Raw genomic sequence first — 12,310 nt, forward strand, 5'->3', positions numbered from 1 at the left:
CAACATTATCAGTTGGAACCAAAAACCTATGAGAACACTAATGTAGGGGTGCTGTCACTGCAGAAAACCAAAGAAAATTTCAATTTCACTTTTTTAGTCATTGTAATTCTGACCAAATAACTGCACAAGTCAAAATTTTATTTCACTTCAACTTCAGTCCCACCACCCACCTCAAGTCTTTGAAAAGTGTCTCTCCTGTACCTTCCTAATCCTCTTCATCTCTCCAGTACAGTAAGATCTCCACTGAGGATCCCAAACATCTGTGATCTTATAAGCAGCTGTCTTAGCCAACAGGTTGATCTCCAGCATAACACCACAAAAAAACATTTCCCATGCAAAAAAAAAAAAAAAAAAAAAGATTTGTAATCTCAAATAGCCAAGCTGAACCTGACACTTTGACACTTTCTTCTCTAAAGTTTTACATTTATATCAGGATTTGTCACGGCTTTCAAGCTTGTTCCCCAATTTTGATCACAGGATTTATTTCTCTGCATGAATAAATGTGAAGAAAGACAGCTGGATATGTGCACCCTTTGTGACAGGAAATCTATATAGGACACATCTGTTGGGGAAATCCTCTCAGATCTTTAATTGAGGGCGGACGTTGGCGACAAGTGGATTCAGGGAGCGACATCGATATTCCGGAGTGGACTCTGACCTGGTTTACTTTTGTGTGTGTGATATATGTCTGTGGGTAAAAAAAAGTGCTGCTTTGTTTCCTGATTTTGTTCAAGCTTTTGTACTTCGCCTTTGGCTTGGCATACTGAAGGTTATTCAGTATGACCTCTGTCCTTACACTTGCCTCTTTTCTTGGTGTGTAATTGAGCATGACACTCAAGAATTGACAAGATGTTTCCAGTCAAGATATTTTACCCCACCTGATTCAACACCCAGGTGCTCCACTCTTATATCAGTCTGCAGTGTTCAATATACTCCAAGCTATATTTTCAAAATACATGCCGTATCCTCCCTGCCTCAACATGCTTCAGCCTCAGTAACCAATATCCTACATGTCCCATAATGCCCTTTGACAACCCCAGAGAATGTGTAATTGCTTGCAACCAGCAATAAAAGAAAAGAGAGCAAGTTTTCCAGTTGAAAAAAAACACATCACAGTCTATTGAGGAAAAAGACTCAGAGTAACTGACCATAAACTTGCTGATGCTTTTTCTGCTACTCCACTGTCACCACCGGAAATATCTCATTGTCCATACATCTCTGAAATTTGTTGTACTACACTAACTACACTAACTAACAAAAAAAACGCATAATTAGTTTGTTGTTAAGCATTTCATATATCTGATACAGCTGAAATGTCTGAGGTACAGCACAGGTTAACATCACATAAAATTATCCTGGATCAGCTTTCCTCTCCTTACTTTTTGCGTGCCTTATGGCCTGCTGCCATTTTCTGCTGTCATTGGATCCATGTTTATGCACTGCTGCTCCGTAGCAATAAATTGTCTGTAGGTAGTGTTTAAAAGGGAATACAATCAATTTCAATCAAATTGTTTAGATTTGCTCTGTGAACACACTGTTCAGATTTAATTATAGCAAAACTGTTAATGCCAAAAACAGATTACACATCTGACCCTTTTCCCAGTCAAGTAAAATTATTTTCACATTGGGGTGATCATGCTTGAAGGATAGTGTATTTGAAATGAAATAATCTGTATTCTGTTGATATGATTGTTTTTTTTTAAGGCAGTGAGTTTGTGTCCTACTGAAAAACTATGCTTTGCCATGTCGCATTAAATTTTAATGAGTGCTGCTGCCACAGGTTAAATCGTCTTTGAATAACACAACAGAAACAGCCTGACATTGCCAGCCGCGAGTATGTCTTGTTGATTTGGTGTGGCTTGTGTGGTGGATGGATTAATCGCCCGCACAGCTTTTCTGTGAAGCCATCAAAACAATGTCAGCTCAGCTAGATAGAGATGGAACGTCTGCGCAGACAATCTGCTCGGTTGAATCATCCATCTGCGATGCATCGCAATCTCCTGCACATTGTTCACCAAGCATCTCTCTGCTTCAAAAGAGGGAATGATTTCAAAGGCTGTACTGGCAGGGTCCTGGATCCAGGTGAAACAATAGCTTAAAGCAGACTTCTGGGCATGTGTGGATTTAAGCAGCTGGGGTTCCTCAAACAACACGATTTTCTTGGTTCATTGCCTAACCCATTATATTTAAAGAAAAAAGTGGAGTGAAGCTGTTTTCAGTCTCTTTTTTTTCTCCTCCAACAGGATTATTCCAGTGTGGTACCAGTCACAGAGCTCTCTTAATGGAGTGGGAAATTATTTTGACACATATATGACCTAAAAGATACAAACCAAAAGGAGATGGGGGGAAAACATTACTTTGTTGAGGGCGATTTGGTTTCTGTGTCTTTGTCCTTCTGGTCTTGTGCTGCTTCCGTTTTTCTTCCATCTTTCAGATTGATTTGCAGCTAGACAGAGAAATATGTCTCTCAGGATGTTCCGCTGAAGACTCTTTAAGGTCTGGTTTCTTCCTCCATCTTCTTCTTAGGCTCTGCTGTAATCTCATACAGCTGTCAGATGCAGGAGGAAATAGATTTTCAGGGCTACTGAATGGATAGTTTCCACTTCTGCTAAGCGCTCTTTATCTCTGAATTCATTACGCTGAAATAGTCTTTCAAAAGTGATGTATATTGTCTTTAATGACTGTAGCTGATATGTTGCATATTACTGTTTTATCTCCATCCCTCTCCTGTACAGCAAGACAACACACCCCAATGAAATCAGTTTCAAGATGTATTTATTTAATGTTTTTTTAACAAAATCTGCAAGCTGAAAAAACTTTTAACCCTTCCATTTGATACCCACAACAGACTATTCAATGAACTTTAAATAGATTTAGCATATACATACATAAAACATAAGAATAGTTCAGATTACATAGCTCGAGGGAAGATAAGTAAACCATAAGGATAACAGGGATATAATCAACTTTTACATCAAATATGAATACATTCGTAAGACTTGTCCATGTGCTTACTAAACGTTCCTTCTCCTTATTCTGTAAAATGAGGAGAAGCATCTCACCCAAGACAAGAAAATGGCTGACTCAACTAACTAAGCCATGAAGTAGAAATCTATTCCCATTATGAATGCAGTGGAGTGGATCGGGACGCATGTTTTCCTGCAAATGTCTTCCACTTCTCCTGTCTTACAAAGTTCTTACAGAGTGAGATAAAATCCCTCCACTTCTCGACTCATGAGGTTGAGACACTTTGATCTCAGGCACTTTCTGAAATCATGAGGTTGTAGACCGACAAACACAAACAGAATAATTTACACACATAATGTAGCCTGTTGTCTAGCCTTACATTCTCTACATACTGTACATCATTATTTACAGTATAGGCCTTTTCTCATCTCTTATATAATCTTTCTTTAATGTAAATCTATAATTTGCAACTAACTGAGAAGATACACATAAATTTAACAAAAAGGCAGAACGTTTACTTCAGTTCAAGCTGTCACATCACCCGACCTGGATTCATCATGTACAAGCTGAAACATACTGGCCCAGATTCTGATCAGCTCATAAATACAGAATTTATTTTTGACTCACTCTCTGCTATGTTTTGCTCTCAAGTATAAAAATGTTACCCTATCTCCAGTCATGGGTCAATTAAAAGCTAAATAAAAGCTCCCGGGTGGATGGACTGTAAGACCTCGAGGACAAATAATAAGTCAGTCAAAGTTGAGTATACCGAAAGTTACTTTAAAAATACCTCTGATTATGCACATTTCAAAACTTTCACAGTATTTTCCAGTGGGGCAAAAACCATGCCTGTCTTACACAAGAGAAAAGAATAAAAATGGAAAAACATTTTTAAATAAAAGTTGACCCAGGTCTGGAAATAACTCAAATCTCAGTCAGAATTTTGTCAAAGGTTTTGTGTGTTGTTTAAGACAAGAGCAAGAGAGTATTTTTTATAAAATTACTCAGTAAATTACCTTTCACCAATAAAAAAAAAGACATTGGTACTGAATTATACGTATATACAATAAGTGAAACCTCTCACAAAGTACTAATAACCTGATAATTTTACACTTCATGGAAATAGACATTTCCTCATGTTTTAAGGCATACAGTCATTATGCACAAGTCTACGTTTTCAGTCAATGACAAACTGAGATCAATGGCTGAAGAATGCGGACCATCCGAAGCTCTCAGACTCAGTAAACTCTATGTACATTATGGACAGACAAATCAAAGTGTGATAATATAATGTGCCATGAATCTGTTTGTAAATGTTAATAAAGTCATGCAGGCTCAATTTTAATTCCTATTATATTTATCAAGAAGCTTAAAAACATTTTGTACTTATTCCTGTAACTCAGTCTGACCTGCCACCATTTTATGTCAAGCACAATGTCAAGTGCACCCATTATGAATAGCCTTCAAATTAACTCAAACACCATTTAAAGACATCACTTGTTTCAGGAAATTTGTATTAAACAATTGAAGAATTGTGTGAATGTATCTCATTTTCAGGTGATCGGTGATTTCATCTCCATCCAAAGTCACTTTTTTTCCATAAAACAGTGAGAAAAACAGTATAAAAACAAACTTTAAATCACGCTGAATAACAGCTTTCTTTATTATGTCCATTCAAATCTTATTTAAATGGATGTATGTTGTGTTTTACTGAGAAACTCTTTGAGAAAAAACAAACAGCAATGCAGATACCTGTGTTTACTTTCTCTGTACATTTTCATCTTTCATCCCTTGTAAGCAAATCAGATAGATTTCTATAATTCTGTATTTCATAAAAGAACAACATCTGAAAAATAGTTTCCAAAAGCATCCACGCTCTTTGTGCAGTCTTTCATGTTCCCAGTGGGTAAAAGCTGCATCATTTGAGTTTGTCTGGCTCAGTGTCTGTCATCAGCGTCATGCATGTTATGTACAAGTCAGACGTGACCAGATATTCTTGATAACTCTACCTGTAAAGGGGAGAGAAACAGGCCAGTTTCCCACAGTCTCAGTTGTTTGAAGTGATGCAGGATGGATGCCATATGGCGATCACACAGTCTTAGATCCAGTTCACCATTGGGAAAGTCCGGCCTCTTTTCCCTTCCTCCTCCCATCCGTGTCTCCACATCAGTCAACATAGCTGCAACAGCACAGACGGGGGGTCTGATCTGCCCGCTAATGAAGAACAGTAAGACTTACAAGGTTGTGTAGATGTAGACAAAGATGATGACTACCAAGTTGAGAATAGTCCCAATGATGCCCAACATGGCCAAGATGGACTCCTCCTTACTTTCCTTGTCTTGGATTCCCTTTTCCTCATCACTGTAGACAGTGTTTACCATTTTCCCTGGAAAAGTCCGAAGTTTTCGTCTCAGACCAGTCTGGAGTGAGCAGATAAGAGGGAAAAGAAAAACACAATCCATGTGTTAGTTACTGCAACTGGATAATTATTCCTTTGAAGATTTTCTTTGCACAGTGTATGGTGGACAGCGATAATCCCAACAAGGAAATGTATCCATTGGTGAGATTTAGGCTATAAAATAATTAAAAAGTAATTAACAAAGTAATATTTTTTTCTTGTGTTCTACCAAATTACTGTCAACATGGAAAAAAGTTAAATGAATTACATTAAATGGATGGAAAGCTGCCTACCAGTTCTAGTTTAATAAAATGCATTATTATCAGGACTGAAGTAGCCAAATGTGTTTTAGAGAATGTTTTAATGCAATAAAAAATGTAGAGAATCTTTATGGTCCAGTGAACAGAACAACAGATTTCAAAATCTTTGCTTGTGATGAAAAAACAGCAGCAGGTGTATGTGATGCTTGTATCTTCTTTTTTTACCAAACTTAGAGGAAGATCTTGTGTGTTTCACTTAAAAAATCACTTAAATAGTGTAGGTTATCTCATATTTTGGTTAATATCTTCTCTTATAAATGTATGGAAAATTCTGTTACCTATATCTACATTTTACCCCAACCTGAAACCTTTCTACAACTCCCACAACACACACACACATAAGTTATAAGACCTCAAACTGTAAATAGGTTTTACTGTACTGCTGCCTCTTGAATGTTGCACGATGTTGCCTATATGCCTTCATACAGCTATGTTTTATTCAAGAATATGAGAAAGATTTTCCATCAAAAATAAATTACTCTGCGCTGTTTCTTCAATTAAATATAGTCATCTCCTAAGGTTTAAATGCCGAAAAGAGCAATTCAGTGAACACACGAGATATAGAATCGAGTATTTGACAGCTTAAAACTGTTTCATTAATGTGAAGTGCAAATTCAAGCTGCTGGATAATTGAATCATGTTGCATTCACAAGGTTAAACAGATGCACCAATTTCTATATAATCAGTTTAAAATACATGCATAGGTCCTTGATACAATTAATGAAATATGAACAGAAGGATACATTTGTGCTTATCTCTGCTTTAATCCAGTGTTAATGCAGTGTATCCTGTATACTACAGTAGTTTTAGGCAGAAATTTTGGCCATTTCACAGTCTAAACAAAAGTCATGGCTTGGGTTAGTCATGACTGTTTTTTGATCTATTTTAGAATAACCTTTTTGTATTCAGATTCTGAAGGCTTATAGCAAATTTTATATATAGTGTTTTGTTTTTCTGTTTTTTACAAATGCAAGTCTAGGGGATGAAAAGCACATTAGTGGTTGAGTAAAACACTGTAAATCATGATCTTAATTACTTTCCTATAACAATAATGAAAACATTATCTGTCTTAGAAATGGTTGTTGCCATGTAGACATGTATCTAGAATTTTCTAGTTAGATGTTGAAACACAGCTTTAACACTTCTGCGAACACTAGCGTACCATACTTCATCTATTTTTCAGGTATTATGAATATGTTATAAAGTATGATGTAAGCAGAGTTGCCCTTATACACTGGATTTTTACTTTCCATAAAATACTGTTGCATAAATAGCTGTTTTATTAATTCACACTTATTCTTAGCATGAAATTATGAACTTCTGGTTATAACAGAATAAATCATGATAACAGTGCACTTCTGAAAACAGACACCAACTCTCCTTTTGACTGACATGCTGGACATTAGAGGAATGGCCCCTCAGAGGCACCGTGAGTGGGCAAAGTCTGCAGATATTCCTGCACCAGACTCTATTCAGCTGTGGAATTTCTTCAACTGTGGGACTGTTGTGATCCCATACAAGTTCTGAGTGTGCCAGCACGCATGTGTGAGTTTTAAGGGGTGTGTGTATTGATTTGTGTAGCCTGAGGTGGAGTATTAGAAACTAGCTGTATGTTTATAGCCCGCAGGCGCAGCAGCTTCTGCAAGTTGGCATCCAAACACCTCTCAGGAGAAAAGCACTCCTTTTGCGGGTCAGTGGGTTTTATATTCTGACTAGCGACAGTAAAGCATGTAAGCTAATGCAGACCAAAAATAAACCTTTTAAAAGGAACTGTTTCTCTTAGTAAGACGCTTAGCAATATAAACTAAACATTTTTGACTTCCAGCAGGTGTTTTTAAAAAGAAGTTAGTACAACTCAGGTTCACAATTGCCTTTTTTGGCTGACTTACTTTATAGGACAATAAAGCTGTCTTTTAGTACTTTTGTGTAGTGACATTTCAGTTGCATCAATGATATTCAACAAAGATTCAAATGAAAGCAATCTTCAAGTGACAAATCAAATGATATTCACCAATCATTTGCATTGGTTTCTTGCTGTCTATGTACGAATCCACTGTGTATTTCAGATAATATGATGTTGTTCCTCGCACATGATCACAAAAACATCTCTTTTTTTCCTGATGAGGAATCTAATTTCACAGAGTTGTTTACTACAATTAATCTATTCAAAGCCCACATTATTAAGGTTAATTTGCAGACCGTCCTTTGCTGTAATTGAAATAACCTTTTGAAACAGCTCTGCCAAAGTGGAGATTTTCTAAGTCACCAGTGCAGCAGTCTCAGGCCCTCTCAGAGATACAGCCACCCCCCCGCCCCCTTTTCTTTGACTCACTGATTGTGTTCTCGGACAGTTTGGCAGCGGGAAAGATCTAGACACAAATCACCACCTGCCAGGAATCGGTCACATTGTATCAAAGTCTAGGTGTTGTCTTCTGTGGATGGATTACAAAGAGGAGGGATGAAACTCACTGAGTTGATCACAATAAGATAAAGTCAGGCATCTAAACAAGGAGGCAATGCTGCTGTAGAAATGATGGATTTTATGAGTCAAACGCAGCATAGAAAATTATAAACTGACCACCATCAAGCAACGGCTTTTGCGACTATTGATTTTCTATACGTTTATATGAAAGCCATCTATAAAATGACTTTCCTACAGTAAAAGGCAGAGACCTTTTGTTCAGGCCTGTTTATAAGAGTAAGAGCATCAAAAGGATTGTCCTTTCTGAAAGGCTACTATCCCACCCAGTGACTCTGAATGATAGCAAAGTCCAATCATTGACATGCATTGTGCTCTCAACGTACATAAAAACCCCATCAGGCTCTGTTTCTGTGTTAAAGTGCGTCCTCCTCCTCTGATCTGTAACAATGGGCTTTGATTGCCTCTCCTGGGGAGCGCTATAAACAGGGCTTCCCTCAACCTGAATGGAGATCTTTGTGTGGCGCGCTGGATGTGCCCTCATGCATGAAGATGCCTGCTTGCTGCTGATATAAACAAGCGCTCAGCAAAAAAACAAGGAGGGAAAAATGTGCCCGAGGATGTTGATGGGGGAGGAGGAGGAGGAGGAGGAGGAGGATGAGGAGAGATGGTAGTGATTGGAGGTGGTGAGGGGTGGGGGTCCAAGCATTGCCAAAACCTGGGTGCTGAGGAAACAGCTGTGCGTCACACAGCAAAACCCTCTGGACGCAATCCAGTGCCTCCTCATCCAACGACTCTGTCAGTCTGTACAGTGTGCAACAGAGAGGGCTCTGTTTCAAGTGGCGGACAGTGCTGGCATCCTGGGATATGCCATAATCATTAACCACCCATAATGACTTCCCCTCTCTATTTAACGCTCAGGCTGGACAATGTGTGATAGGGTCAGAGCTGCCATAATCCAGGACCAGCTGGAAATGAAACACACTGAAAGTATACTGACTTAGTGTGTCTTAAACATATAATCCAGCCAAGATACAGATTCCTCTTCTCCACCAACACCTCTTATTGATTAGTCATTTGACTGTGTGCTATTCTAAGGTACATAGGATTTAGTTATCTCAATATTGATCCCTGCTGTCACTCAAGAGCCTATTTCCAACAATTCTAACACCTTTATGTCCTAACTTTTCCCTCCGTGACTAATCTATGCTGTCAGGGCTACTCAGGATTTAAATATGATCCATGTGGTATGTCGGGACAAACAACTCCTCCATTCAAAATGAAAAGCATCTCCTTCCTTTCTCAGTTCTCATGAATTATTGTCTTACAAGACGAGCTCACACCTGGCTCTCTTGTACAGCAACAGCCAGAAGCGTATTTGTATAAAAAGAGCACACAGAAAGACAGAGAGAGAGAGAGAGAGAGAGAGAGAGAGAAATGGGGCAATGCCATACCTGGGACAACAAATCCGGACACTCCTGCTACACTTAATAGAAGCTAACATCCTCAGATCAGTGGAGAGTAAAACCTTTTGCCACTTGAATAATCCCGAGCATGTCAAACGACTCCAGATGCTAACACAGTCTGACAGGCAAGAGTCGCTTTTGGCATTGTTTTAAAATGGAATTAAAGCAAACAGCTCCCAGCCCCTCCCAAGTGTGTATGTACACACACACACACACACACACGGGTTGACACCCATCACACATTGATATAGACAGCCACGTTAAAAGTAAAAATTATAAAGTATCACATACCATCTAACAATACATGTTTGTCGATAAATTTAAAAAAAAAGTGTTTTAAAATGAGAAGAAATTTTACAGTTTTCAGCAAAATCACATGAAATACTGCCACTAATGAGTGTGACCCATTTTTCACCTGTGCTCACTGTTCTGTGCCTGACAAGAAAGTAACAGATTTTTCAGATTCAGATATTTTTGAATTGACAAGAATTGCATTTGCAGAGAATTTGTTTTGTTTTTTACTATTCAACAAAAGCTGCTAGAGATCCCTCTGAAAAGTTCAAACGTACAAAAAGTTGCATCTTAAATTGACAAACAAGGAATTTAAAAATTTACAGAAATGGAAGTCGTATTAACTCCTGCAGATGCTTTGTTTTTGCATTTAATTCAACTTTAAAACATGTCAGTAAAAGACTAGTTGAGTGCAGAACCTCATCATGTATCATATCAATTCTTCCACATGCAAAAAGCTAGAGACAGGCTTCCATTTAAGATCCTGCGGTTACATAATAAGCATTTAAACTTGTCAGCAATATGCTCGGGTGCAACTCGTGTGGATGCGTTTTCTGGACAAACAACCACCTCAGGTAACTGCATCTCTCAAAGTAAAGCAGCAAAGACAGAGGATGGTTTGATTTAAGGCAACATCCAGAGTGGCTCTGCTACCTTGATCAATGATTCATACCGAGACAACTGAGCCTGGAAATATCCCACATTTATGAAGAATATATCATGATGCATGATAAATTCATAGCTACACACTGTCATGACATTTAAAAATTGTGAAAGATTCATTAAGTATTTGTTGACAGTTCACACAGACGCCCTGCACATGATGAATTAAATATTTTTAAAAAAGCTCTTGTTTTTGGGATGACGGTGGTGAAAGGGGAGACCTACCTTGCAAAGCATCAGGAATAACATAGCATTGGACATGCTGGAAGGGGACGCCTTTCCGTAGTGCACAGACATCCCTGGCAACTAAGGTGAAAGTCGACCCCTCTCATCCTTCGGCTGTGGAGGGGCACAGGATCTGGAGAGGGCTGGCTCGTCTTCCAGGCGGTCCAATTTTAGGGCTCTCGTTGGATGTCGTACCCTGCAGTGCTCCACTGTCTCCTCGCCGAATTTCATCTCACTAGTGGCCAAGTTCTAGCTGCCATCACTTTCTCCTCCTCAGCCCTTCTGAGAGCTGAAACCGTGCTGCCCTCTTCCTCTCAACTCTACCTCCTCTCCTCTTTCTCTGTCTTTTTTTTTTTGTTGTTTGCCTCCCCACGTCCTCTTCTTTCTCCTCCTCTTCTTCTTCTTGTCTGTGTGAAGAGATGATGTCAAGTTGAAGAATGGAGTAAGTTGATGGGCAGATGGAGGTGGGAGGGTAACAAAGCTGTTTCATGTGAACATTTCCATCCTCCTTTGTCTTTATTCCACAAAGCTTACCCAAAAAAAAAAGAGATTTCAGTCTTGTCTCTCCTGCCAAGACGCCCTATCAACCCTTAATAAACATTTGAAAGACTCATCTCCTGAATCAAACTTTTAAACATGTTTAGCTGCTGTCTTGGCTTTTAAATGATAAATGATAACCTGCTCAAGTGGTGGAAACCCCTGCTTGCTCTACATGATGTGTAACCTAACATACCTTTTCTTGTGCTCCAGTGGCTGAGTGTGTATCCCTAACTGAGTGGAGCATGAACACTGGATGGCTATAAGAGAGAGAAAGAGAGAGAGAGGAGAGAGAGGAGGTGCTGTGAAGGAACCCGTCGCCTCACACTGACGCTGTCGTGGTTGCTTTCGCTCCACAGGCAAGAGGTATCCCCTGCTCCCTTTCTCCCGCGCATATTAATGCAGCTGCGGTTGCCTGGCAACCGACTCAGGGGAGTCACACAGAGCTTGACGACAAGAAGCATTTGTGACAGAGGCCGGGATGATGGGCGAGGGTCTCCTCCGGTATGTTTTTGTGAGGATTTTGTGTGTATATATAGCTGTGTGTGTGTGTGTGTGTGTGTGTGTGTGTATTCATGCAAAATATGATAGCAGCCATTGGCCAGTGTGTGTGTGTGTGTGTGTGTGTGTATACATTTCTGTGTTTGAGTTTATGCAAAATCTGCATGCTCCTGTCAAAGTTGGACACTTGGATGGGAGTGTGCATACGAGTGAGTGGGTGTGTGCTTGGGTCATGTGTATTCATTCATGTGTGTGAGAGAGAGACAGAGAGAGAGAGAGAGAGAGCGTGGTGTGCAACTTTCATGTGCTTTAATGCTTAAGATGCAAGTGTGTGCGCGTGTGTGTGTGTTTTGAACCATCATTCGACCAGTCTTTGTGTGAAAAAGAGAAGTAGCTGGTGTGTTCACAAGTCATGTGTTCTCATGCATAAGGTGAAAACACGTCTGTGTGTATCACCTCTTATTTCCCCATTCCGCCTTTGATGTAGATATTCACAGTACAGAACTTTCTTATCTTGCCTTCA

At 39.3% G+C, this 12,310-nt stretch overlaps 1 protein-coding gene across 1 annotated transcript; it reads right to left on the bottom strand.

Annotated features, from left to right (window-relative positions):
- Positions 1-2,808: 2,808 nt before the first annotated feature.
- Positions 2,809-11,579, bottom strand: LOC137200263 (protein TUNAR-like). The gene is made up of 2 exons (XM_067614935.1): positions 10,750-11,579; positions 2,809-5,387 (listed from the first exon to the last, which is right to left on the bottom strand). Exons 1-2 carry the CDS (start codon positions 10,819-10,821, stop codon positions 5,202-5,204), a joined length of 258 nt encoding a protein of 85 aa, XP_067471036.1. The 5' UTR covers positions 10,822-11,579; the 3' UTR covers positions 2,809-5,201.
- Between the last annotated feature and the right edge of the window lie 731 nt (positions 11,580-12,310).

The sequence above is a fragment of the Thunnus thynnus genome, chromosome 16, assembly GCF_963924715.1.
Source record: "Thunnus thynnus chromosome 16, fThuThy2.1, whole genome shotgun sequence".
Classification (NCBI taxonomy): Eukaryota; Metazoa; Chordata; class Actinopteri; order Scombriformes; family Scombridae; genus Thunnus; species Thunnus thynnus.

Excerpts from the sequence above, each read along its gene's own strand:
- LOC137200263 (XM_067614935.1), bottom strand. The coding sequence starts at position 10,821 with ATGTCTGTGCACTACGGAAAGGCGTCCCCTTCCAGCATGTCCAATGCT. Across the intron at positions 5,388-10,749 it reads TATTCCTGATGCTTTGCAAG|ACTGGTCTGAGACGAAAACT; the intron begins GTAGGTCTCCCC and ends TGCTCACTCCAG.